The 27,911-nt window shown below is 39.2% G+C and overlaps 1 protein-coding gene across 1 annotated transcript in view; it reads left to right on the top strand.

The window, feature by feature from the left end:
* The first annotated feature begins 378 nt into the window (after positions 1-378).
* Cpr50Ca (Cuticular protein 50Ca) overlaps positions 379-27,911 on the top strand; it is an 83,863-nt gene continuing 56,330 nt past the window's right edge. Inside the window, exons 1-3 of the mRNA XM_067777087.1 lie at positions 379-435; positions 18,715-18,777; positions 18,859-21,483. Of these exons, the coding sequence (XP_067633188.1) occupies positions 379-435; positions 18,715-18,777; positions 18,859-21,483 (2,745 nt within the window). The remainder of the gene's footprint in view (positions 436-18,714; positions 18,778-18,858; positions 21,484-27,911) is intronic.

Consider the following 27,911-nt stretch of genomic DNA (forward strand, 5'->3'; position numbering starts at 1 on the left):
AATTTTTTTGCATGTTGCCTTTATGAAGTCTTTTCGAACAACACTCATGTAATGCAAAAATTGTGTATAAATCGTGAGTAAAAAATATTGTGACAAATAAAACAAAAATAACAAATATAATAATCTCAGCGTGTAATTATTTAGAAATCAAAAACAAAACAAAAAACATTAAATAAATGAAGAAACAGTTATTACAATAAAATCAAAATAACTCAACGCCTTTGTAATAACCACTTTAACTTGAGTACAATCGTCGCCTTCCTCATCGGTTTCGCTTTCAACTTCTTCGTTTGTAACGGTATTACCTGTACACCAACACAGTTTGAGCGCAGCACCAAAACCTGTCGCAGCCAAATTTTGCGACAAAACGTAAACAAAATGTTGGCGTATCGAAAGCTGGTGGCATTTGTTGGCGCTACCATCACCTTGGCAGTGGTAAGTAAATACATATATATATACGTATATATACCCACTTGTACATGCGTTAGTGTTAAATTCTAAACAAGGTTTCAATGCATTTTACACTGGAAGTAAACAGAAGTTTTAAATCCTGTATGTAAGCGTGAGATATAAAGTGTAAGCGAAAGCATAGTCTTTGTAAATGGTATGCTATATGGGTATATGCAGTCGTAGTGTGGGGTATTGGTATACTGTATGGTAGAGGTTTACGCCGGTCACTTAATCGGCGGCGGCGGCGTGTCCGGTGCGCCGACAAAGTGATCGGCGTAAACCTCTGAATTTAATGGCTGGACTTCAGAGCATCATATTGTCCTCAACTAATGAATATGGAAACATACTGCTGACGTCAATGGTATGTTTGACGATCTGGAACAACCTCACTAACTTGCGGATGAGTACCTGGGAGGCTTGTAAAGCGTAAATTTAAAAAAAAAATATATATTTGGAAAGGTTTTATTATATATATTTAAGGTAATCGACATTTCGGCCATTTCGGAAAGATCTGCGGTTTTTGCCTCTCGCGGATCGTTAAGAAAATTTTCGTGCAGAGAGAGGGAGAAATACTTAAAATGGTAACACTTTTGTAGCGTAGTTTCACTGAAGGAGATGTTGTGGGCTAACTATAATATCCGTCGTCGGCAAGACTTCTTTAAATCATTTATGGCTCCTTGTTGGTTATGCAAGTTAAGCAAGTCATATTGCTTATTCCAAATAAAACACAAACTTTATTTTATATTAGTTAATCACTTTTATTTAATAAATAAAATTGGTTGCTTTGCGACCTTACTTTACTTCCAAAGAAGAACTGCCTTTGAAGGGCGATGATACCGCCTTAAATACCCTTGTGATCAGCGATATTCACCTGTTGATGTTGTTGTGCAGAAAAAGGTCGCTATGATGCTATTGCTAGCAACCTAGCAACAGAATTGTATTGCTTCGGACGTGCATCAGTCATATCAAGGCATAATCTGTTGTACCGCTGGCCTACCTACCAAGCTCGTCAACCAAACGTTGCTTGCTATGCAGTGGGTGGTAAAGCGAGCAGAATAGGTCGCTTTGATGTTATTGCTAGTGACCTAGCAACAGAGTTGTGCTGATCAGACGCACATTACTTCATATCGCGGCGTAGGCTGCTGGCCTACCTGACAAGCTTGTCAACCAAGCTTTGCTTGCTATGCAGTGGGTGGTAAAGCAGGCAATGCTTATGTGCTGCATGCCCAGCCTGCTGTTGCTAAGATAAGTGCAAGCGGCGATCACCCTTTGTTGTGATAATAAACGAGTTCACGCATATGATGTTGCTATGCTGATTATAATATCATATCTGGTTTGTTAGGCAAAGGCAGGTAGCGGGTTGTGGGTTGCTGTTGGGCTGCGTACCCAACTCGTGCAATTGTTGTTGCTATGCTGTGATGTCAGGCATTTAGGCAAGTTATGTTTCTAATGTAGTTGGATTGTTGGTAAGCTGCATCAACTGACTATTGACGCTTTAGTTTTCTGTTACCCTGGTATTGCCTATTTCTGCAGCAGGTTATATGCAAGGAAATGCCTTTGTTATGTAGGTGGTGGTATCATACCTTAACTTGCACAAAGGCGACTGACGGTTGCTATTGATGTTCTATCTATCTAAAGTCATGACCCTCGTGGCACAAATTTAACGATTACCATCAATGCTGGCTTATTGTTGATCGCACCAAAGGGCGCCTTCACCTTTTCGTCTGTTTCTAAGGGCTACAATTCCCGACGTGCGAACAGTAGCAATCCCGACCACCAGCCGCTACCACGCATCTTGGCCCTTATACAATATGCCAGCACAGAAGCTATAGGACTGCGACTTCGAACTCATACCTTCGTCGACGTCACTTTCCTAGAAGCCCTAGGTATAGCTCCGAAGATTTTCTGACGGATGTTTTTGTCGCGCTATGCTTCCGAGCTACAACAAAAAAACACCTTGAAAAATTAGGAAGAAACTATTCTACCAAGGATGCCGCCCTCGACATCATAAGCAGTCTAAGTGGATATCATTGCGTAACTCATGGGTGAAGATCGTATAATCCTTGGCGCATCTACATAATATAAACTTACAAGGACAGTGGATAAAATGTAAATGTTTAAAATGCAGACCAAAATTTGCATACGTTTGTGTTCGATAAATTTACTTCAATAGTCTTCATTTCCGGCCTTATGATATAAGATCTCATTATGGATGACCGCCTTCAGTTTTCAGACTAGCTCGACTATCCCCTATACTATGGTAGCAGAACACCCGGTAATGTTGTTGTTGTTGTAGTGATAAGGTTGCTTACCGAAGGCTTTGGGGAGTGTTATTGATGTTACGGTCCTTTGTCAGATACAGATCCGGTACGCTCCGGTAACACAACACCATTAAGGTGCTAGCCCGGCTATCTCGGGAACGATTTGTATGGCCACAATAAACCTTCAGGCCATCCATTCCTCCCCACCCCCAAATTCCATGAGGAGCTTGAGGTCGCCAGAGCCTCGTCTGTTAGTGAAACAGGATTCGCCGCGGAGAGGTGAGGTTGACAATTTGGTTTGGAGATGCTGTATATTGCGCTGGCAACCTGAAGGGTTGCGCTACACAGCCCCTTGAATCTGATATTTTAGTCGCCTCTTATGACAGGCATACATACCGCGGGTATATTCTGACCCCCTAACCCGCTGGGGGAACACCCGGTCATCTGTTCGACTGTCTTGAGCAAGTTTGAGAAAGCTTTTGCTTCACCGCTTTGAGTGTTCTTGCGAAGGACAAAGCCTCACCTGGTAAATATATGTGCTTACGTATTCTCATTTGTAACAGGAGCCGTAACGTGTATGTGGCATTTAAATACCGTTGATGGGCTATATCCAATGTGATTCACTCCAAGGTACTAGTTGGGGAAAAGGCCACCAACTTTGCGAAATGTCAAACCGGGAGACTTGGGTGTCGAATGATGAAGTGTGAAACTGAAAATTAGGATTTCAGACGCTATTTTATAGTTAAGCAAATAAATTGAGTTTTCCAACCCTTCTCGTACATGTTGAAGATATGTACATGCAACTTAAGTATGAGCTGAAAATCATTTCAAAGGAGAATTTAAACCACTGGAGCATACCAAAGGATTTTGCATCACTGATTTCCCCCTTATTCTTTAAGCCACTCGGGATATACAATTCGGCATCTTTTTCGGATAACTTGCTTTTTTAACAACTTGAGAACATTTTGAAAATGTGTTCTACATTTTGGGGCATTTTATTTAAATTCATTGTTCTTTATTAATTTATTGAAAAAATTATGCGAAGTGAGCATTTAAATTTATTATATGTATAACTTTTCTTTGAGTGATTTGTTTTAATAACTTGGTGAATTCGGTAATCCGAAATCCGGCATTGTAAGCGCCTATTTTCTCAAACAACTGTTGAACGGTTAGAAATTATTAAATTTCGCAATAGCATTTTTATAACTGGCAGTAATGCGCATTCCTTGATACCCCTTCCGACCATGTCGGACTAATTTTCGAGACGAACAATAAATGGCCTAGACAGTCTCAAAAGAGTAGAAAATATAGCAAGGCGCCGAACGCCGCCGACGGCGGTGGCGTATATCTCTACTGTATGGCGTACCACGAATGTAAGCGTTAATGTAGTCACTACACCGTAGCGTAATATGGAAACAATGTTACGTGATAAAGTTGATATGAGCGAAAGGAAAGAAAAGGAAAGGAAAGAAAAAAGAAGGAAAGGAACGGAAAGGAATGGAAAGGGAAGGAAAGGAAAGGAAAGGGAAGGAAAAGAAAAGAAAAGAAAAGAGAGGAATAGAAATTAAACGAAATGAAATGAAGGGAAAAGAAAAAAAAGAAAATTAAAGAAAAGAAAAGAAAAGAAAAGAAAAGAAAAGAAAAGAAAAGGAAATATAAGGAAAGGAAACGAAACTAAATGAAATGAAAGGAAGGGAAAGGAAAGGAAAGGAAAGGAAAGGAAAGGAAAGGAAAGGAAAGGAAAAGAAAGCAAAGGAAAGGAAAGGAAAGGAATGGAAAGAAAAGAAAATAAAAGAAAAGAAAAGAAAATAAAAGAAAAGAAAAGAAAAAAAGGAAAGGAATGGAAAGGAAAAGAAAGGAAAGGAAAGGAAAAGAAAAATAGGAAAGGAAAGGAAAGGAAAAGAAAAAAAGGAAACGAAAGGAAAGGAAAGAAAAGGAAAGGAAAGGAATGGAAAGAAAAGAAAAGAAAAGAAAAGAAAAGGAAAGGAAAGGAAAGAAGGAAAAGAAAGGAAAGGAAAGGAAAAGAAAAAAATGAAATGAAAAGAAAGGAAAGGAAAAGAAAAAAAGGAAGCGAAAGGAAAGGAAAGAAAAGGCAAGGAAAGGAACGAAACGGAAAGAGGAATTGGAAGGAAGATACCTCCACTGATTTGGGAGAGGCAGATGAAGTAAGACTTAACCTCACATGGTGCTCTCATTTGGCATCGATTTTCGTAAAACAGTAAAAGCTGGTGCGACCTGTTACGAAGCGCCAAAAATCGCTTGGTTGGTTAAGCGATAATTAATGATGATGACTTTTTCGGAGAAAGGGCACTTAGGTTAGGTTAGGTTAAGTTAGGTGGTAGATGCCCTAATAGCGGAAGCTCACTTGGACACCATGAATTTCCGTTGTGATACCACATACAATAAAATAACGGCGACGTAGATATAGCTACTTAGAGAATCATTGGGTAGCAACGATAAAGTCTCGAATGATAGCGATCTCAACCTTGGATAAATCCTCGGGAGGTCCAAGGGAGTCACGAGCGAAGTACTTTCGCCTAGTTCTGGCAAAAACTGGGCAATCAAGCATAAAGTGATTTGATGATTCTACCTAATCATTCTCCATACAGCTACATCAGGAGAGGGTTTCCAGTATACTGGGACGCACCGCAATAGATACCCATGGGGCCCTGTCAAAACCACAATGACCATTGATAGGTGAGACTTAGTGAACCCAATTATTTCGGCAGACCTCCTGCCATCCACTTCCAGCTAGAAAGATCTTTCTACCCTACAAGAGGTGGTGTCCGCCCAACTTTTTCTGAGCTGACTCGCGGCCCAGCTATGGAGGAGCAAATCACAGGTGGCCGGCGGAAATTCCGAAATCCCTAGAGTCTACAGCCATCTTCATCAGATAATATTAATTATAAAATAGTTCTATGCAACCGCAAGCGAGGTCAGGCACCCTTAGACCACCCTCGATTGCACTGTAGTTGAACTCAGGGCTTTGGTAGCCGCTTGACTATCAGAGTAAATGTTACATTCCCTAATTGTAGTAGCACTGGATGGCATTTCATCCACCGCATCCATAATCGCAGCAACTTCCGCTTGGAATACACTGCAATGATCAGCCGACTTAAACTTTCGGCTTACATTTAGCTCTCTTTAGCCCCCTCACCACTAACCTTTCCGTCCAACTTCGACCCATCTGTGAACAAGTTAACCGATCCCATGCCCCAGATGATTCCTCTTCCCCACTCCTCTCTCGGGGCAATGACTGGGGTGAATTTGGTATAGGGAGCAGTTATCGTTGTACAATAGTTCGTCCTGTCCGGGATAAAGTCGAACCTGGTAAGAAGGCTAGAGTGTCCGAAGTCAGAAAGCCCATAGCCCATATCACGAAGCCTGACCAAGGACCGAACCACTGAGCACTTAGCGATCCAAAGAGTTTTTCGGTAGATAAGGAAGATTGCCAACAACAAGTAATACCATTGATGCCTCGGATTAAATAGCTATAGGGAATATTCGCTTGTTTTCATTTTCTAGTTTTTTTTTTTTTAATTGTGGCGAATATTAGCATCACTATGCAGTTAGTAAATAATCAAAACCACAAAAACTGCAAGCAGCCACAAATATGTACATGTACACATTAAAGCAAGCAGCCACACTTACATATATCGAAGGCGACGAAGAATATTCCACACACATAACCAGCAGCTTAGAGCAAAAATTTTGTCTCACATACACATATGTAGTCATCAGCTATGAGGAGAAATTGTTACTCATACATACACACGCATATAGCTAAATAACGAAGTATTCGATACAACTGTTTCATATTCGTGAAAAGTCTAGACCTTGGGAGAAATTTGCGAACGACGCAAGAGAGAGCATAAAAGCGGCGCAAGCTGAGGAATAACTAATCAGTTTGGTTTAAACACGCTTTTGTGAAGTACGTGATAGTAAAGTATAATTGTACTACTCCCAAAGTAGTCTAAATAAACACCATTTTGCAACACTGAATATTCGAACGTTAGCAGAAGGTTCATAATTATCAGGCACTTCCAAAAGTTCGTTACAATATAATAAATTAGCACCAAGAAACATAAACTAAGTTGATAATGATGTAAAATAAAAATATTTCATTTTATTTTTATAGTATTCGTAATTAACATTAAATGAGACAACTCTCTTCCCCATATTGTGGAAACGATAATGACAATGAACAATCTTACCACCTACAAATTTTATTGCAAAGTGTGGCTTGGCAAATGGCGCAGCTAATTTGCAAGTGACACTGCTAGCTTCATGCACCTACCTAGTTGTTTTTATTATTGTTACATTTTCACACACATTTGCCACATTTTTTCCTGTTACAACTCTTGAATGAGGGAAAGACTCCAACTTTAAGTAAATATGTAAATAAATAGATTTTTATCATTCAACGCCTTATTAACGTTTCTTGCCATTTGAATTCACTTACTTGACTTCGACTTGAATTTCCTCGCTTTTCGTCATTCCATTGCATCTTCTCTATGCATTGAAACTCATTTATGAATTTTTTTATTCATATTTATTTGGCGAATTTAATAGTACATATGCACGTACACATTTTCTCACATCAACAGTTTTGTTGCAATATAAATTTGTTTGCCGGTTTCCTGCACATTTTTTGTTGTTTGGTTTTATTTACTACTTTGAGGAAGTGGCATTTTCCTTTATAATCAAATATTTTGCATATTTTAATGATTAATTGGCCGTTGCGGAGTGGAGGTGGCATGCCCGCCTATCGCACCGAAGGTCTTGAATTCAAAGCTCGGGAAAAGCAGCGTCAATATACTGTAATGCCGCCTTCAGTAGAAACACAAATATTTAGTAGCATCACCACCTCACATTCACATAGTTACCACTTCATATGTCCCCACTCTTACAGCGATCGGCAAGCGCCACCTTAGAGCGATCAGCAAACGAATGGGAATGCAAGTAATCACTTACATGTATTTCACTCGCGCGAAAGTCGCAAATTTCTCAAAGTGTTTATAACGACTAAAGCTTAAGAAGAAACAGTTTGTGTTTCATAGATCATCGAAGGCGTGACCTACAATAAGTAAAAACTATACCGCAAGCACTTTGCCCGAATAAATGTTTATCTCTTATCTTGCAAAGTCGCCACTTTCGATATTTGGGCGACCTCTGTCCCCCACTGCTTTTGGTGTGATCAGAGATTGGTTGTGAAGGAACCTAGTTCTTACCTCCTTCTTCTTCCAGACACAGGTGCGTCCATCGCCACCATACCTAGAGGCCAGGCCACCATATTAATTACCTCGATATATTTCCACCAATCCACAGATACGACAGCTGCGACTCGCCGGGTATCGATTTCAACAAACCCGGGTTGCTTGGAAACCGGCGAATTCTATCCACCGACATCCACAGATTCGTCAACAGCGACTCGCCGGATATCGATTTCAGTAAGCACAGATTGCTTTAAAATCGAACAACCGATTCGTCATCTCCACATTGCCGTTTCATCAATCCCATCCACCGCCACCCACCAATCCAATAATCCCTCATCTGCAATTCTCCAGGTATCGGTTCCACAAACTACCCGTTGCTTGGCAGTCGATCCACCGATTCGTCAACGTAGATTCATGGGTATGCAACAATCCATCGATTCGCAAGGTACCGATTCCGACAACTACCAGTTCCTTGAGAAACTCGTACCCAAAATACGGAGATATGATTGAGAGCTGATTTATATTTAAGCAGCTATGAACATAGTTTAAAGAACGAAAGCATAAATGTTTCTCTTGTTAGGTCATGTGATACGGAAGGACAAAGACACTCCGGGCCGGAAAGTTTACCTACCGAAACCCGTATTTGGAGACAGAGAAAGGTAGGGACCTCCCATGAGCTTGGAAAGATAGGCGGAAAAGATTTGATCTTCGGTGGCGCTCCTAATTGGTGTCGGCTAACGCGACATAGGGTCGGTTTATTGGTTGCTATGCTGCCCAACCATAGAGACAGCACCCAAGTAGTGCTCTGTGCGCCATTTTGATATACGTGCACCAATTATTCATTAGACTGCCTTCTTCTGAACGTAGGTTTACCCAAACCATTTGGTTAAGTCAATTACTTGCTGATGTTCTTTATGATATAAATATGGCTTCAAGGTTCAGCACCTAATGGTCGACGATTACCCAAACAACCCTCTTGGCTACAGCTGTTATTAATTTTTTTGAAGAGGATTACTTTTCTTCCAGCGTCTTAGCCAAACATTCTATAATTGTGACTGCGATCATAGGTATTTATTTATTAGACCTATCCAGTAAATTTACTGTTGGGCCTGATTTATTTGTTGATTTTACAGGTATGGGTAGGACACTAATTATCAGTTACGGTTTTCCTGTGGTTAGTAAGTATGTCTTTTTTTATTGACGTGAGAGGACGGTGCACCGTGACTATCTCAGTGATGTCTAACGATGCAGAGTTTTTGATGGCCATGGGCACTGCTTGGTAGTCTTAGTATATGTGTACGTGACGGCCTTGCACCACGGCCAAAGTCTGGTAGGCGATTAAGTCTCAATTAATGTGATGATGGCATGCCTGAAAATATCCCACTAAAGTTATTTCTTTTCTAATTGTTCAAAAGAAAAGGGGGTGGGTCGCCACTGCCACTGGAAAATTTCATCGGCAGCGTCCGACCACCATAAGGTGAGGCCGCAAGCAGGTATCTGTCTTGAATTAATCGGATCGCTACGTAAACTTGCAAGTAATCTCCCATCACCGCTAAGCGCGTTATGCGCTGGGTTTCGAGCCCGTCAGGTAAAACCACGCTCCAATGAAAACCAAGAAAACACCAATAATAAATATACAACCCTTTATTGATGACGGCCAATGCAAACTTTTCGAGGACTATGATTTGAGTGCATGCACCTGGAATGTCCGTGCCATCCAGAAAATGCGAAGGACATAGTATGGCAAGAAAAGCACCAAGGAATGTGATATTTGTTGGAGTGGACATGAAAATAAGCGCAGTTTTGGTGTCCCATCCGTAGTGGGAGAGATATTTTGCCACAAAGAACTGACGTTAACGCCCGCGAACGAACGTCTGCCATACTCTGAATAAAAACGAAATTGTTTAATGTATCATTTATCTGTGTCCATGCCCGACGAACGAGAAATACGCCTAGGCGAAAGGCGCCTAGAATGCGCTTCTCACGGCAGCCGGTTTTATGTAGCGGAGCGACTCGGGACTTTTTTTTACCGACCAAGGGTGACGCCATTTAATTTTTTGCGTCCCTTCCGCGAAAATCCACGGTCAGTCTGTTTACGACGTGGAAGTAACAGATGACGCAAATATTGGACGTTCACGTCAAAGGTGTTACGCTACTGACTGTCAGTCACCCAAAGATAAAACCCTCACCTTCATGATGTATGCCACCAAAATTAGATTTTAAGTACAAAGCCGCAACAAAATCCTCAAGCCGCTTGCCGGCAGCACCTGTGGAAAAGATAAAGCAACATTGCTTACCAAGTACAAAGCAGTTGGCCGCACGCGAATATGATACGCGCCGCCAGTTTGGTCATCTGATCTCAAAAACACCTACTGGAAAAGGCCGCAAGCCTGTCAGAATTTTACAATCAGAACTGCCAGACATGTCTTCTTATGACCTATGAACACCACCTACATAGTGTGACCAAAGAGTTCAAGGTTAAAGAACACAAAGAAATTCTTAAAAGGCAGTTTTTGGTATACTCTCACAAATCAGGACTCATCTAGCAAAAAACTGCTTATCTAGCCCCGCATACACGGGGCTTAAAAGGATATCTCCATAAACAATATTATGAGATACGACCCCTGCCAACGCAACTGTTTGATCCAAACAAACATAAGGGGCCCTACGCAAAATCCACACACAATCGGTAAACGCCTTTGCCAGAACGCGCCTGGTGAACCCTGTTATCAATATACAATATCCCACTCTTGCAGAAGAAGAAAGCAAACTACCAAGGGAAATACGAGTCACTTTGGCTCAACTTCGTTCTGGACATTGTAACAGGTTAAACTCTTACTTTCCCTGAATCAACCCCAACATACGTAATGTATATCCTGCATGCGATGTGTCCCCACATGACATCAACCATCTCTTCAACTGTATTGTGGAACCTCCGCTCTAACGCTAATCTCCCTATGGTTCGTCCCCGTGTTGCACTCCTGTTAGAGGACTTTGCTGACAATTTGTGAGCGATCGTGCCCATTGAATGGGACGAAGCACTGTTAACACAACAACAACAACTTATTTTATGCACTCCTAGAACGCATATACGAACGGTGCAATCGCCATGATATAAAGTCGTGCTTGGCGAATTTTACGCCAGGGTGAAAGTGTTTTTGGTCCCACGGTCGGAAAACTCTGCCACCACAATGAAACCTCTCCTAAGGGACTGAGGCTGCTTGACTTCGATAATTTATTTTTTGCTTGTAATGAGATTTTGGTTTTTTCCTGCACTTCTCTTATCACACTACCAACGGTATTATCATAATTTTATTTATCATTTTATCTCCTATTTTTCATTTTCGTTACTCTCTCTACTTAATATTGCTTCCAAAAAATATGTTATGTCTAAAATTAATGTTGCATTGCATATAATTGTCCATTAGCAACAGCATTTGCCGTCAGCGTTTGCCACTTGCAATGGCCGTCATAAATCATTGCTAATAGCATTCATACAGGCCGATAGCTTAGATTGCCAACACACACAAAAAATCATAAATACAATTTTGCAAGCACGATAAATTTGTCAAGCTTCTATAAATCGCAAAGAGTGCTTTACAAATTATGTATTTGTCTTAATTTGTTTTTATTTTTCGTTTAGCTACTCGAATAATCTGCACGTTATTCGCACACAAAAGCCTATTAGTTATGAAGTATTAACCGAAATTGCCGGACGGACACTCTATTTGAGAACTGAGCGCAGACTGTTAAAACAATTCATGAGCACGGTTGCCACTTTGGTCCGTTTTGGACCAAAAATGGTCGTTTCCAACCCCATTTGGTCCACTGGTCCCTTTTCTTCAGTTTTGGTCCTTTTTAGGCAGTAGCCAGGATTTTGGTACTTTTCTTTCTTTTTCACACAGGTAAAGCTTCACAATATTGCCCAAAAAATCCGTCACACATTCATTAACCGACATATAAGTTTGAATTTACTTCAAGGGAACTCTCACCACAAAAAATTGCTCAGTTAATAGAATGTACCAAAACAGTGTCATCTAACCTCTGTGGAAGCGATAAGCGTTGTTTTCTTATGGAAAATTGTAAAAGTTGTAACAGTGCCAGAAACGTTTCAAGTTTGTAAAATATATTGCGGCCAATATTGGCAGTTCTATACATCACTATGCTGCTACTAAATAAATGCACAAAAACAATAAAACAAGCAGCCACACTTATATACATGTACACATTAAAGCAAGCAGTCACACTTATGAACATGAACGCATCATAGCAAAAAAAAGCCACAGACATATATAGAAGACAACGAAGAATATTTCACACACCTAACCAGCAGCTTGAAGCGAAGGGAATATTGCACCCACATAGTTAGCAATAAATCATAAAATACAGAGATACATGTATATAGCTAATTAAGGAAGCATGAGATACAATTATTCTAGAAGTCATGTTCGTGTAACGTCTAGAAATTAAGGGATATGGGCGAATGAAGTAACCGATAGTATAAAAGTAGCGCAAGTTGAGGAATCAGGAATCAGTTTGATTTAAAGACGCTATAAGTGAAGTATAATTGTGATTGTGAAGTACTACTCCCAAAGTAGTCTAAACAAAGACCATTTTTCAATGCTGAATATTGGAGCTATTTATTCGACAGTTCAGCGATTCGAACGTTTGCTATATAATTAAGAGCAATTTCCCAAAATTCTCTCTTTCTTTAAAATTTGCTAATGCTAACAGAACTCCATTAATCCCTGAGGCCTGGGATCAAAACTCCCACTTACTGAATCAAGACTCTGATATGAGGGAAAAAGTAAACATCTATAAAAATAGCACTAACAAAATTGCATAGTCTCATTTATGATTTACTGAGTTTTCAGCATAGTTTGGCAACACCAGAACCCAAATTTTGTACCGTTCTTTAACCAAACCTAACTACGCTATCCATTTTATTTCATTGCAATCAATTATAAAATGTTGGAACTAAGAGCTTTGCCAGCAAAACAAAGTGCTCAAGGTTTGGTTGGTTAAGGACATAGAAATGAAAATATAATACCATGAAGTACACTTTATTTTCGTTTGTTCAGCTTGAATTGAAGCAAAGTTTAACAATTTTTCAAAGCTTTCACCGAGATTCGAACCGCGAATCACACGGTGAAACTGCAGTTGCCTTAACTACTAGGCTATCCTGCTTGTATTTGTCTCATTGCATACATTTTATATAGAAAACCATTAAAACTTCCTAAAATTTTGCATTTTACAACGATTACAACACTTTTGTGAATTGTCGAATTATTTGTATACCAGTAAGATAAGACAGAAATTGTGTCCTTTTTTTGAGATTTGGTCATTTTTCTTTTTTTTTTTTATTTATTTTGGTCCCAAATGAAAACATGGTATGGCAACCGTGTGCATTAATTTATTTATTCAAATTTCAAATTTGTATTAAAAAATCGTCACACACCAAAATGTGCTTCTTCTGACCATTCAGATTATTTTGTGCTCCATTTTTCACATCAACAGCAGAGGTGCCCTTGAGAGCAGCGTAGAGCAAAGAAAAACTATTCGGCATTCACCTACATCTCGTGTGAGCGCATCGATTGAGATTCAACAAAGCAAGCAGTGAATCCGTGAATGGGCGAATTCTATGCTGAAACTTTTTTCGCTATTCTTCATCTACACATATACTACTACAAAATGTGTTGCGCTTGTGTTTGAAGCTCTCTAGCGTTGTGCATCTCTGGTCAACAGTTTTACCTGAAAATGATGACCAATTTTGTTTACCCTTCTTCTCATAAAAATAGTTCCGAGAATCGAGAAAGGGGATTTTTTTAAATGTACATAGACTGATTTTGAAATTGCTGCGGAGCCAGAAGAGAGTGCTCAGTCAGAATATCCGTTCTGAGCCTACTGTACCTATTTTAAATGATAAGAGTAACTCTATTAGTCTAAGCTTGTAATACCTGCACATGATCGTCGACACTTTGCAGATGCCGTTCGTATTAAAACTCAAAAAGTACAAAACCTCTAATTGAAAGAGAAGCTTGGCCTTAATCTTTTCGACTTATCAAATTCACCATAACATTAAAATTGCAAATAATTCGCAAACAGTTTATAAAATTCCGGCATTTTTGAATACCAATACAACACCAATAAACAAAAAAAGCATAGCTTACATAGCTCACACTCACTCGTGCAACAAATGTGGCATGTGATGTGCCGCATTTCCACAGCTACATAATGGGGCAACACAACAAATTACGTTGACCATAAAACTTTACAGAGTTAATGACATTAAAACTGGTTAAACCCGATTTGGCCTCAAGTGGGTACGGTCAAGCAAATAAAAAACAAAATTATGTAAAACTATAAACAATATATATACAAACATACTTGCATATGCCACATGCCACATGCAGCTTGAATTATATTTTGCTGCTGCTTTTACTGGTTTGATCTTCAAGCTGGACAGCGCCTTTGGCTACAACGCGCGCATAGCCCGTTTGAGCTTCAACAAAGCCTTCGAATGTTGTCTAAATCACACTTTTGCTCAATCACGTTCTACAACGCTCTTGCCTCATGATGAAGTTGTTGCATTATCTTCAGCGCTACTAACTAGGCTACCTCATCTTTATCCCCTTATCTCACACCATCTTCACAATTTCATCTAAATCTCCTATGTGCACAGTGGTTATCCAATTCTTTTTAATGTCTGCAGTTGATTAATGCATCTGAAAAAGTAATTTGTTCATTCATTTGTTGATGCCAACCTATTTGAACTCACGATAAAAGTGAAAGTGTGCATTTTGGTGCCGAAAAAGTGCTGAATACAACTCAATTGCTGCGATGGCGCTTAAAGTAGCTTGATTGGACTGCGCTTTTTATCGAGTTTTGTTTTTGCTTTTAAGAGCATGTTTTGCATTATTGCTTTGAACTGCAGATCGCCTTTTTTATAAGAATATTCATTGCCAGCACTAAAAACATGTGCTAAATTGCTTTTAGGCAAGCTGAATTGCACTAAAAATCAGGAATATTTCCAAAGCAAGTCCTATTCGGCATGTGACGCCTGCGATATCTAGAAAAATGTACTGATTTGAAGAGGAAAAATTTAGCAGAATGCAGAAAAAGTAAGCTGAGTTCTAAATCTTCCGTTATGAATTCAGTTGAAAATGGTTGCAAATCTCAGCTTTGCAAAAATAACGTGTGTTACGTTATATTTAATCCTGTATTAGCAAAAAGTGGGCTGAATTGATGAAAAGTGAGCTGAATGATAAAGAAAGCGCGCTGAATTACATCTAAGTGAGCTCAATATCTCTTTTTTGTGCGGAAATCTTAATTACTCAACATTTAATGAAATACTTTCTAAATTACAAGAAGTGTGTAGCATCTTTTTCAACGATTATTCAGTTCCATTAGTTGCAAAAATTTGAAATGTTTATAGACTGTTGTAAAATACTCTACCTTCAGTATTGCTTACGACTCATTCCCAAGTTTGTTTTGCAATTTCAGCCATGCTATGCTTTGCAGCTGAGTTATTATCAGCTCAGCTTATATTAACTTTGACTACGTGTGCTGACTGTCATTAAAGAGAGCTGAATTTGCCTAAAAATTAAAAGTGGTTTTAAAAGAAGAGCTATACAGCAAGTGAAACCTAGCTTATCAAAAATAAAATGTGGTGAATTGTAAAGAAAACAGAAAACAGAAGGTAAAGATCCTCTATTTTGAATTGAATTGAAATTTAGCTGAATAAAGAAAAAAACGTGCTGAATCGCGTATTAGTGCTTAATGTTTATTTTGATGTTTGTGATTTATGATTAGTTGCAACAATTTTAAAATATTTACTGGTTATAATCAAATACCCGATATTCAGCTAGCTTGCTTACGATCTATTCATCCCTATGTTTGTTTTGCAAATTCAGCCACTTTCTCCTTCTTAGCTTATTTGTTTTCAATTCAGCTCAAGTTTAGTTGGCTTACGTGTGCGGAGCGGCATTTAAGCAAACTTAATTGTACAGAAAATCAAAAGTTGTTCGAAAAGAAAAGCTATGCGGCAAGTCTTGTAGAGAAAAATATGCTGAATTATAAATAAAAAACTTAGCTGAATACAAAAAAAATGAGGTTTAGTTTTAATTGAACCATTCCTAATTAAAATGAGTTTGATATCACAGTGTGTAAAATAACCACCTTTTTTAAAATAACTTTTTCTGTATTAACAAAGAGTGCGCTGAATAGGGAAAAAATCAAGCTGAATAAAGAAGAAAACGAGGTGCATTGCTACCGTGTGACCATCATATCTATTTCATGTCTTAAAATCTCAATTATTTAACATTTTATAAAATACAATCTAAACATCATCAGTTAAGAAAAGTGAGCTGAATTAAGAGCAGGTAGGTTGAGCAGAAAAAATAGTGAGACTGAGATATCGATCTTGGGATAAGCATTTCAGTCAGGTGTTAATATTTTGTGTTAAATTGGAACAAACTAAGCTAAAGATGAGTTTTTTCGGTTCGAAATCTTAAATATAAAAAAATTCATGAGATGTACTTATCAAATTACATAAAGCATAAACACATTTTGGAAAGGGGCGTAAAAAATTTTAATAGTCTTTATTTATTTAATTATGAATTAGTTATATAATAACTTAAATACTGCAAAATAATGCTGAATAGTATTTTTCGTTGGCTGAATTGTATTTTTTCACATTTTGTTTTTAGTGTTCAAAATCATATTTCAAATATAGTTAGAAGGGGACAAGTACAGCTGAGTTAAGCTGTTATATCTTGTACGAAAAATTTGTTATTATTTCACTGAAAACTCTGACTTTAAGATACAAAAGTCGTGCTGAATAGCGTTTACGTGAGCTGAATAATATTATTTTCTATTGAACTTAGTAGAGTGGTGCCCAAACAGCTCTGAGTTTTAATTCGCATGACCATAACTTCTGGTGAATACATGCTTTTCTATATCGACGAACGATCGCGGTCTTTTGAAAGCATTTAATATATAGCTAATTTGCAAAAACTGTCTCACAAAACTCGCGTTTAAATTATCAAAGAGTGGGAGCTTGCAAAAAAATATTAGCTGAATTGGGTGAATTTTGAAGTAAGACTAAAAAAACATAAAGACATAAAAACGACTATAGCTAGCTCAATTACATAAATTAAAAAAAAAACAACAATTGTTGTCTTTAGTTTCAAAGAGAAGACTCTAGTATTTTTAAAATAGCTGAATAAGGGAATACAGAAATACGACTAAAGAAAATGGTTGCTGAATTCATAAACATTTGATGCCCACAAAACATAGCTATCTGAATTACATGAATTAAAAATTACAAAGGGAGATTTTGTCTTGAACTTCAAAGAGTTGAATTAGGTGAAGTACGATTAAAAAAAGTTGTTGAGTTCATAAAAATGTAGGCATCACCTGAATTACATAACATAAAAAATGACAAATGTTGTTTTAATTTTAAAGAGAGAACGCTTAACAGTAAAAAACCGCTGAATTCGGTGAATGTTGAAGTAAGATCATAGAAAAAGGTGGCTGAATTTATAAAAATATGGTGCTTACAAAACATAGCTAACTAAATTACATAAAGCTATAAATACTTATTATTTTAAGAATTCATGAGCTTAACACCGGCTTTATAATAATTGAATATTCAATTATAATAATTGAATATTAAATTATTATGTTTTTCTAAAATAAACTGAAAAGAAAGAGAGAAAGATTTACTGGCATATTGCAACAAGATGTTGAATCAACTGCGCAGAAATCTTTGATTCGTAATTAACCGTTTTAGTAGTCAAATGAACAAAAAAAGTTGTCTCGACAGCTTTGTACGAAAGTACCTATGTTGCGGCATTTGAAAGGCAGATGGGTTTTCACTGAGATCTTTTCATGGCAGAAATACACTCGGAGTGCGTGCCGAACAGTGCCGAGGGGCGACCCCGCTTAGGAAAATTTTCTTTTAATTGAAAAACCTTATTTCTAAAACTTTTATGTTGCTTTTCCCGGGGCGTGAATCCAGGGTCTTTGGTGTGGTAGGCGGAGCACGCTACCCTCACACCACGGCGGCCGCCATACACATACGTAAATATGTGCATACATATAGTACATAGCATACACAAATACAAAGTAGAGAGCGTAGTGAGCGTAAAAGTCTCTTTGAAATTTGCTCATGTATTGACTGTTGATCGCTGTTGAAATGACCACTGAGATCGGTTGTGTTAACACGAAAATCAGTTAGATTGATTAGGAATCTGTAAATTTTACAGAATTTTGTTAACTTAAGAGCGACAATTTCTCTTCTGTTGAAATCACTAAACTTATTTGTTCGCTTGACAAAGAACTCGGTCGAATTAACAATAATTCGGTCAATTTCACCGAATCTCCGTTAAGTCAAGAACAACAGAACCGATTTGTTGATTTTACTAGCACCATTTCTTTCAGTGTACCATTTCGAAAACTGCCACGTAATCATCATCAGATAATTTCGTAATGTTATCAAAGTTTTTACCGAGATTCAAACCAGGAATCACACGGTTAAACAAAGCTATAAATAAAATGACAAATGCATACATGCAAATTTCAAAGAGAGAAAGCTTGCAAATAAAAAACTGAAAAGCTTAAAGCACTCAAACATGAAGTCAAAGGTAAAAAGCTTGCTGAATAACAAATATAAAAGAGACAAAAAATAGAAAAATTCGCTGCTTACAAAAATAGAGCAAGCTGTAGTAAAAGAAATTATTGACCCTATTGTATTACTTCTTAACCTTTCTTTTTCTCTCTTTTAGCTATTCTCCTCCAGAGCACATGGCCTTAAAACGCCCGATTTGGAAGTTTTCGCAAACTATGAGGTAAATATATATTTTAAGTTCAGTTAGCCTCAGGCTATAAATATTTATTTCTCTTTTTCTCTCTTTTCCACTTTATCATAGGACATGCAACGTTACATAAACGCACGTAGTCAACGTTCTATGCGCTTCATTGAAAATCCCACATATGACTCTTATATAAACGCCTACAACGATCATCATGAGTCAGCCACACTCGAGCGCCAACGGCGTGCCACAAAAGAGCAACAAATGCGAAAGCTGCCGAACGAGCCGAAGATGTTGAAATTCGGAATTGAAGACGCTGTTGAACCGAGCGCTGAAATCAAGGAGCTCATACGGCATCATCGTAGTCGTGAAGAAGAACTGCAAAGTGGAGTGCCAGCTGATAAGATGGAGATGAAAGCTACAATGCACCAGTTGGCTGAGAAACACAAACCCAAAACAACAGCGCAAAAGCGTACTACACGCGCTACACGAACGCGAGTGGCGCGCAGTAAGCGTCCGAAGCGTGCCGCCTACGCCAATGTTACACCAAACAAGCAGCAATTCAATTTTCAAGTAAAGCTAATACCATTCGATACTTCCGAAGCACGCGAACCCGACGAAGAGACTAAAGCACTTATAAGACGTATGCGTAATTTGGAGCTCGAGCAGTATCGCAAAGGTGCACCGGCTACCAGTACCGCAGGGCCAACAAAAATACGCGTAAATCGCAATGCGCCCGCACCCACAGCGTTGCAACCATTAACCGTAGCCATACCAACCATCAATCCAGCTAAATATTATCGACCGAAAACCGGCAAATTATTTATGAAACGCAAAGGTAAGCGCGTAAAGCGCTCAGAGCCACAAATGATACGCTTCGGACATGAGGACGCACGTCAACCAGATGCAGCAACAATGGAGCATCTACGCTTGGCTAGAGAGAATCACAAGCAAGCGAACAAACAGGGAAGCAATGCAGATGATAAAACGGGAGCGATTAATAAACGTGAAGCGCGTATAGACTCAACAGAAACGCGGTCCGCTGACAAGCAGAATGTGCAGCCTATGCGTGAGGAAGTTGACGAGGAAGGCGACAGTGATCTTAGCAATGGTGAGAGCAAACGCATGTTTGTTTATAATAAAGCACCCGTTACGAAAACTAAGAAATCTATAGGTTCACTACCTGCTGAAGTACAGAAGATTATAGAGCATATGTTGAAGGATCATGGCGCTGGTGGTGTGGCTAAAGGAGCTGCCAATGGTGGCGCTAAGGCCTATCTTAAATACATACCAGCACAAAAAGTCGACTACAGTCAGTTGAAGTCTTTATACGGTGGGAAGGTCGCACTAACCTCCACTTATAGTAATGGTGGTGCAGAAAAATTTTCGCCTGCTTCGTATGTAAAATACATACCTCCTTATCAGAAAGCCGAGCAAGTTCAGATTCATCCTGTGCCTGTAGTAGAGAAGGTACGTTACGTTTATGCACCAGTAGCAGTCGGATATTCGGAAGAGAAATCTCCAGTACAAGCTGCCGTAGATCATGCCATACAAGCCGCGTATTCTGATCATAATGTGAATGCTGTTGCTGAGGGACAAGCAGCGCACGCTTATGGTGGCGGCGACCACGGTGATAAACTGGAGAGCGGTGCTGAAGGTGGTGGCCAAGCAGGAGGCGCCATGTCGCAACCCATTATTGTACAGGAGGCTAGTGGTCAAGCAGCACCTGTATATCACAAATACGCCGCTGATCTTTCGTATGCGCTCGAAGGGACCGCTCCTATGGAAATTGCAATTACCGGAAGGAATTTTCGACCATCCAAACCAGATCCAATACTCGATGAGAATAAGTTCTCAGAAGCTAGTGCAAAGCAAGTTCAAGGTGGATATAGTGGAACCTATGGATACAAAGCGTTTGGTGGTGATGGTCAAAAATCAGCAGCAGAGTACGAAAAACAAGCCGAATTTGAAGAGGCGAAATACAGATATGAAGTAGAGAATGACGCGGAACCGGAAAAAGAAGCTGAAGCGCCTTTAATCAAAATCGAATATCATGGCCCCGCCGATTCTCTAAAACAAAATTTCAAAGAATTACCTGAATTCAAGCAACTTTCTACGCTAGTCGGCAAATCCACCGAAGATCAAATACACGGTCTCACCTATTTGTTGGCCAAAGAAATGCAAAATAAGTTGAAACTGCAACGTCATAAGTTGCAAGTTGGTGAGGGGCAAGGTGATCAAACGAAAACTTCACCGATACTCTTTCCGGTCGAAGAAAAGGAAGCTGGTGACGAAAAGAAACAAGAACAACAGCAACAAGCGGCGGGTATGCAAGGACGCCTTATTGGCATGGCAAAAGCTAAAGAGTATATACCAATTGTAGAACAACCAACTGCGGCCGAACAAAAGGCGTCTGGAGGTGGTGGTGGTGGTGGCGGTGGCGGTGGTAGTGAGGCAATGAGCGGCGCTAAAGAAAACAAAGCCATGAAAGCTGAACCAAAATCACCATTACCGAACTCATTTATGTCGTATGGACTTTCACCGAATTATGAGATCATGAAGGGTGGTGAAGGTGGTGGTATGACTAAATTTTTGGTGGAACAAATTATGCACCATCCGGCGCCTAAATACAAGGCTTATGGCGGAGGTGGTAGAGGTGAATATGCAAAATCTATGTCAGTCAAAGCAGAAAAACAGCCAGTGGGTGCATCAAGTGAGCAGAGTTTGAGCTTTGGTGATGAGGTGAGTACAAAAACCCTTTCTTGATTTAAGTTGCTTTTAGAGGGACTTACAATGTATCTTACTATGTGTTGGATTCAAAGAACGAGGTATTCTTTTGCGAATCTGAATAGAATTCTCAGGAACGAAAATTTGATTGTTTGGGTTGTGTTTATTTTATCTCGATATTGATGCAAAAATGGGTTTAAGTTGGAAGAAGTTCATCCTGGGCAAGATAATCGCAAGTGGATTGATTATACTTGGGATAAATTGGGGGAGGAAGGGTGGTTAGATCGTGGAATTTGGCTCTCTACTGCATTCCGACAACCTATGTTTCTTCATCTCCCCCTTCCAAAGCAGATTTAGTGATCTAGTATTATATATGGTAAGGAAAGACCGTCCGCCCAGCAGCAGTTCATATAAGTGCACAAAGTTCACCTGCCGAAAAACACTTGGCAGCAAATAATTCAAATGGCACGGTCCCTATGGAACCCTGGGTTAGCGGGGTCAGAACTTGTTCCTCAACGGGTGACCGCAGGTCTTCTGTAGGGGGGAACGGCGTAGATGTAGGCTTCTAACCCGATTAGCCTCTCTCTATCGAAAAGTTGAATACAATAGTGAAGATATTGGTACATGAGATTCGGTTAGGTCAAGAAGGCCTGCATGGGAGCTTCCCATACCTTCACTAAAAGCCCTTGGCGAGTGCCAGGTGGTATCGCATTCGTTTAACCAGATTATACATGCATTTTTCTATGAACTTAAGTAGAATCAAAAGATCCACCTTCACAACCTTTGCCAGACTATCGGAAAAGAGTGCACCCAGAAATCTGATACATTTTGTTTGCAGTCCCGGACATCGGTAGAGAAGCTAATGAATCAATTTCTCTTCCTCCTCATCCTGACAGCTTGTGGAGAGGGAGCTTGTTGATGTGCGCTCCCGTCATGAAACCTGTAACTATTTTCATTGCAGATTTGTTAGGATTGAGAAGACTAGCTTCCTTCTTTCCTATAAAAGTATGACCATAAGAACCGTGATACCACGCAGTCTTCCCGGACGGTCCACAGCAAGTCCGTTGCCCTAATCTTATATTCCTTATATCCGCACGATATCTGAATTTTTCACGTTGGACTCTTGTCCATATAAGGCACTCTGTCTTACGACAAAGATCGTTACGTTGGTATCTGAGAGCGTACTGTCCTGAAGCAGTGTGGCTGCTCTCTCTTTGCCATAGACTTTCGCCTAGAAGACTCTGCATGATCCGGGAAATCGATATGGTTGACTTACCTGCAGCTGCTTTGAAAATAGTCTAGCCCCAGTTCTCTTTTCAATTAGTCAACCGTCTGTGTACATTGCAATGCCGCTAATACTGTCCAGGCCTTCTTTCCATTCCTCTTTTGAAGGATATCTTATATTCTGCACCTAGAAGTCAACAACCGCCGGTATACGGTTGATGACATACGTCAAGAAATAGCAGACGACCGGATGAGCAAAATCAATATCGGATAGAGTGGATGAACATGCTTAAACACTCGGAAATATAAAGCAAAGAGTTCAGCTCCTCTTCTGTTTGTTAGAGAAAACTGTGCGTAATAAACCTAATAGAGACTATAGAATGAGGATTGAGTAGGAAACAAACTTGAGCAGACTTCAAACGAAAGTTAAGTCTCGCGAACTTTAGTCAAGCGCCTTAGAAGTGGGAGATCTGTTTTAGCAGGACAGGCGAGTGCAGAAGAACCGCATCTTCAGCACTTCCGAAAATTCTGCAGTGTTTTTTTAACGTAAAAACAACCCCAACAACCATATAAACTCAGAGGAGAAATCTAGTATGAAAGGAAGTGAGAAGAAAAGAAAGGAAGAAAATAAAAAAGACAAGTAGAAGTAGATGAGGCCGGAAGGGGAACTCCATACTCCTTTTCAAGTCCCTACGGAGGAAGATAATCTTCTTCGGCGTTTTTCTGTTGTTGGAATAATCTAAAATTTACATACTTCATATCGAAATACCGCTAATATCAAACTTATCAACCTCCTACTGTAAACCACAACACACACACACCCACATAAAAAACACATACACACATCTCTTCTTCCCAAGGTAAAGAACTTCATTCACTTTAAACTAAAATCCTTAATAACATTAAAATTCCTGTGATACTTTAGCCACATCCACACACTCCACCACACAAAACTTCGTATTCATTTTCCATTTTCAGTATGATCTAGCGAATCTTTAATCCTTTTAAGCTAAAAAGCGTACATAAGCTCAGAACGTACCGGCAATGAACCATACGATGCGATGAGGTGGCAAAAGGACATGGCATTAAACTGCCGCAAAATGAAAAGACGTTGGGATTTGAGCCAAACTTTACGAAAAGTGAATCAAAAGTATAGACATTCGATTTAAGAAGGAATGCGAGGTAATGAGAGAATGAAGATGTGGCTGGAAGGGAAACCGTTAGTAGCAATATGAATGCCTGAAGATGATGTGAGAAAGGGAATTAGTGCAGAATTAAAGTTAAACACATTAAGGGTGACGATGATGATGATGAGCACGAAAAATTGCTAAAAGTATGTGGAAAATGGTGGGAGAAAATATTTAAAGAACTGAGTTAGCAGAAATAGGGCAAGAGATTTAAGTTGAGTTAGAATTCTAGAGTTTATAAACAACTTCTACTTGGCGAAAAAATCGCTTATGGAGTCATGTTCGTTAGTCTATTTTATCGATAACTTGAGCAAAAATAGATATATATCTTAACCATTTATGGCATAAGGGATAATCCGACCCAGAATGGATTTGTTTTGAAAATGGCCGAAATCACTTTTTCGATATCGCAAATTTCGAATTATGTAAAAATTAGATAAAACATAAAGTAATTACGATAAAGTGGAAAAGTTTGGGTAATGAATTGATTTTATGACGAAAGGTACAAGTTTTGTGATCCTGGAGAAAATGGGGGTGGCACCGCCCACATTTAGGAGATGCAACTTTAAAGGCTGTCGTGTAAAGGTAGTAGTCCACGTAGCTGTTGGGATCACGAATCGTGTGCTTCGATCGTGGTACAGTCATGTAGCTTGATGTATGACTTTATGTTTATATATATATACTTAGGGCGTTGGCGAACTCTATCAGCCTTAATGCTAACGTGGCTTGGAATATTCTTGCAGTATGCCCGCGAGTCGTAAGAGGCCCCTGAAATCCACAATCTAGGAAACTTCAACTTCGTTATATCAAAACATTCCCCAGATTTTCAGGTCTTGGTTCTAATTTCCAGAACGAAACGTATCAATCTCCGGCAAAGATTCATCATTATCGATAATACTACCTAAAACTTCCGGATAGTGGTTTTATCACTATTAGAAGAAAAACGAGATCAGCCTCAATTTAATATATTAAGTCAAGCGGGCTGAGCTTCCCAACTATGGGGCCAAAATACCTTCTTTAATTACCATGCCGTTAAAGTCGCCAAGTACAAACTTCATATCATGAGAGGGGCGGCAACTTTATATGAGTTCTAAGGACCTCATAGCGTGCATCTTTCACCACATCATCATGATCTTCCTCCGATTAAAGGGCACAAGAAAGAGATGTTAAAGAGTTTAACTTTCATGGCGAATAGGAGCGAGATGCTCCTCTACATGCCTCAACGACAGCACTTGGCGAAGTGGTTTCTCTCCCTCCACGAGGCCAATACTGGCACTGTACTTAATTGCAGAAAGGACAAGAAAGGAAGGGAAAGGAAAAGAAGGAAAAGAAAAGGAAAGGAAAGGAAAGGAAAGGAAAGGAAAGGAAAGGAAAGGAAAGGAAAAGAAAGGAAGGAAAGGAAAAGAAAGGAAGGGAAAGGAAAAGTAATAGAGAATAGAGCGGGAAATGAAAAGAAAATAATAAAAAGAAAGGAAAGGAAAGGAAAGGACAGGAAAGGAAAGGAAAGGAAAGGAAAGGAAAGGAAAAGAAAGAAATGAAAGGAAAGTTATTGAAAGGAAAGGAGTTTTCGTTATCGGCGTGCTATCATTTTGTTATCCAAACTTAATGATTTGTTATCGAAAAGTTGTCGATTTTTTCTCGGTTTGACAAGGTTATCGATTAGTTATCAGAAAAGCATTGATTTGATATCGCAAAGTTTTCAATTTCTTAATGGGATATTACAAGAAGTTATCGATTCGTTATCGTATTGTTATAAAAAAAGTATATTTGTTATCGCAAATTTATCGATTTGTAATCAGAGTGTTGCCAATTTGTTATAAACTGGTTCCCTGTTGTTTTATCAACAATGTATCGATTCAGTATCGAAAATTATCGATTTCTTATCATGGTGTTACCAATTTGTTTCCGATACCAAAAAAAACTTCAAAATAAAATCAATGACAAATTCGTAAACAGTCATTATCAAGCCGCTAAGAAACCAATAAGAAGCCTGTGAATGGGGGATAAAAAATTGTTAAGAAACCGAAAACTCGACGAAAATTATTCGCTTTCGTTAAGCCGAAGACAAAACAATAACTAGTTGTTATCGGTTGAATCCGATAAGTAAGTAGCCGATGAAGCACGAAATTGTTTGTTTCTGGTTGAGTTACATCCCTGCGATTTCTAGTTAATTTAGAAAACATTAGCTTTCACGTCTTTTTTTCATACTCCGCCAATAGAATCTGTTGTTGTTGTTGTTATTGTTGTTGTATTAACGATAAAAACACTCCCCAAAGGTTTTAGAGAGTGTTATAGATGTTAATTGTCCTTTGCCGGATATAGATCCTGTACGTTGCGGTAACAAGCACCATTAAGTTACCACCATCTCGGGAACGATTGTTAAATTTTCTAGGCCATACTGCCCCTCCCCCTCCTCTCCCTAGTTCCGTGAGGACCTTGGGGTCGACAGAGCCTGGCCTGCTAAATACGTGTATGATAGAACCAAACACTTTCGGTGTAATAGACGAGCACATTCTCTCCACACTAGGGCGTCCATTACCATTATATCACAACTGGGTATAAAAACACAAACCAACCTGTTTTTAGTCTATCACAGCATGTCTTAAAAGTCAAACGAAGGAACTTTTTAACATATTTTCATTTATACTTAATCCAAAAAAGTTCTTTGCTCTTACCTTTGCGCTCATCTGCTGTTTATGCAGCTGCTGTGTCGTTTTTTATTTAAACTATTCGTCGTCAATATGTGACGACATTAGCGAAGTCACACACTCTTATTCCTTTGTTAACTAAACATCGTGTATTCAAACTTCTTTCTACTCCTTCAAACTCCTCATGTTGCCTAGCACCTGGTTTTGTCGTATACTCTTAATCGCATTCCCTCTAGATTTGTTTAATCCATTACTTGCTCTTCTTGAGTACGCTTTTAGTTCACAGTTTTCTCGTTATGCGCTTTACCTCATCCTCTAGAGTAACTTAGTCTTTGCTAGTCATTTCAGTGCGTTTGTCGCTCAAATTCGCTTTGGCGGAAAAGTTTTTCAGGCGTATAATGAATACACACAATCGACATTGAAAATGTTTGTCGAACTTGAAAATTATTCGATTAAGTGCATTACCGGCGAGACATGGATCTGCAATCATGACTAAAGCATTCATTATATATACAAAATTTAAGTACTTCGATAAACACAACTAATATTACAACAAACATACATATGTATATGCGCCTAGACAAATATAAATGCATCCTTACACACTTCGTGCAAAGGACGTTTTTCCCATTCAGCCACAAGTGCAGTCGCTTACATAAATCGAAGCACATTGAACGCAAACTACACTTGTACCTGCGTGTACAAGCTTACGATGGAGTTGAGTCATACTTCTTCTATCTAACCACACTCATACCCAAAACTAAAGTAATCAAAACGTTAGGTAAGCCAACTAAGGCTAACAGTAATTCGTTACGCATACCAACACAAAATACCTTCGTAGTATAGCCAAGATTCAGACCACAAATCGCGCTGAACACAGTGTTCGGCTTTGCGTTCAAACGAATCGAAAACGTTGAGAAATTGTGTGCGCACATCGTAAAACACAATGGAGGCTGCTCATCAACTAACTCCGCGGGAGGTTCGATGTGGGACCCATCAAACTTACGGGGTACGTAAATAACGTTGCCGTTGTCATAAATGGAAAGTGCTGTTTAATCCGGCGCTTCGGGATATACATACCCGTTGAGTTTTTTGGTTCATCGCCAATGCGAAGAAGAAGGATATTGTCTTGTTTGCTAGTAGGTAAAAGGTTCCTAATTGGTCAAGGCATAAGATAGGAGGTGTGAGGCTATAGCAGAAACCTTGTACCAAATATCTAGGAATGATTCCAGACAGTAAATTGTCGTGGAAGCTCAACGTGGCGGAGAGTCAAAAAGGCGGCAGTATGTGCAAATAAAACAATGCTTGCGTGTATTTGGGGTCTATAACCCCCCTCTCTCTCTTTCTGCGAATATTTACAGAGATTTGTAAGCTTATCCTATAC

This window comes from Eurosta solidaginis, chromosome 3, assembly GCF_040869045.1.
Source record: "Eurosta solidaginis isolate ZX-2024a chromosome 3, ASM4086904v1, whole genome shotgun sequence".
Classification (NCBI taxonomy): Eukaryota; Metazoa; Arthropoda; class Insecta; order Diptera; family Tephritidae; genus Eurosta; species Eurosta solidaginis.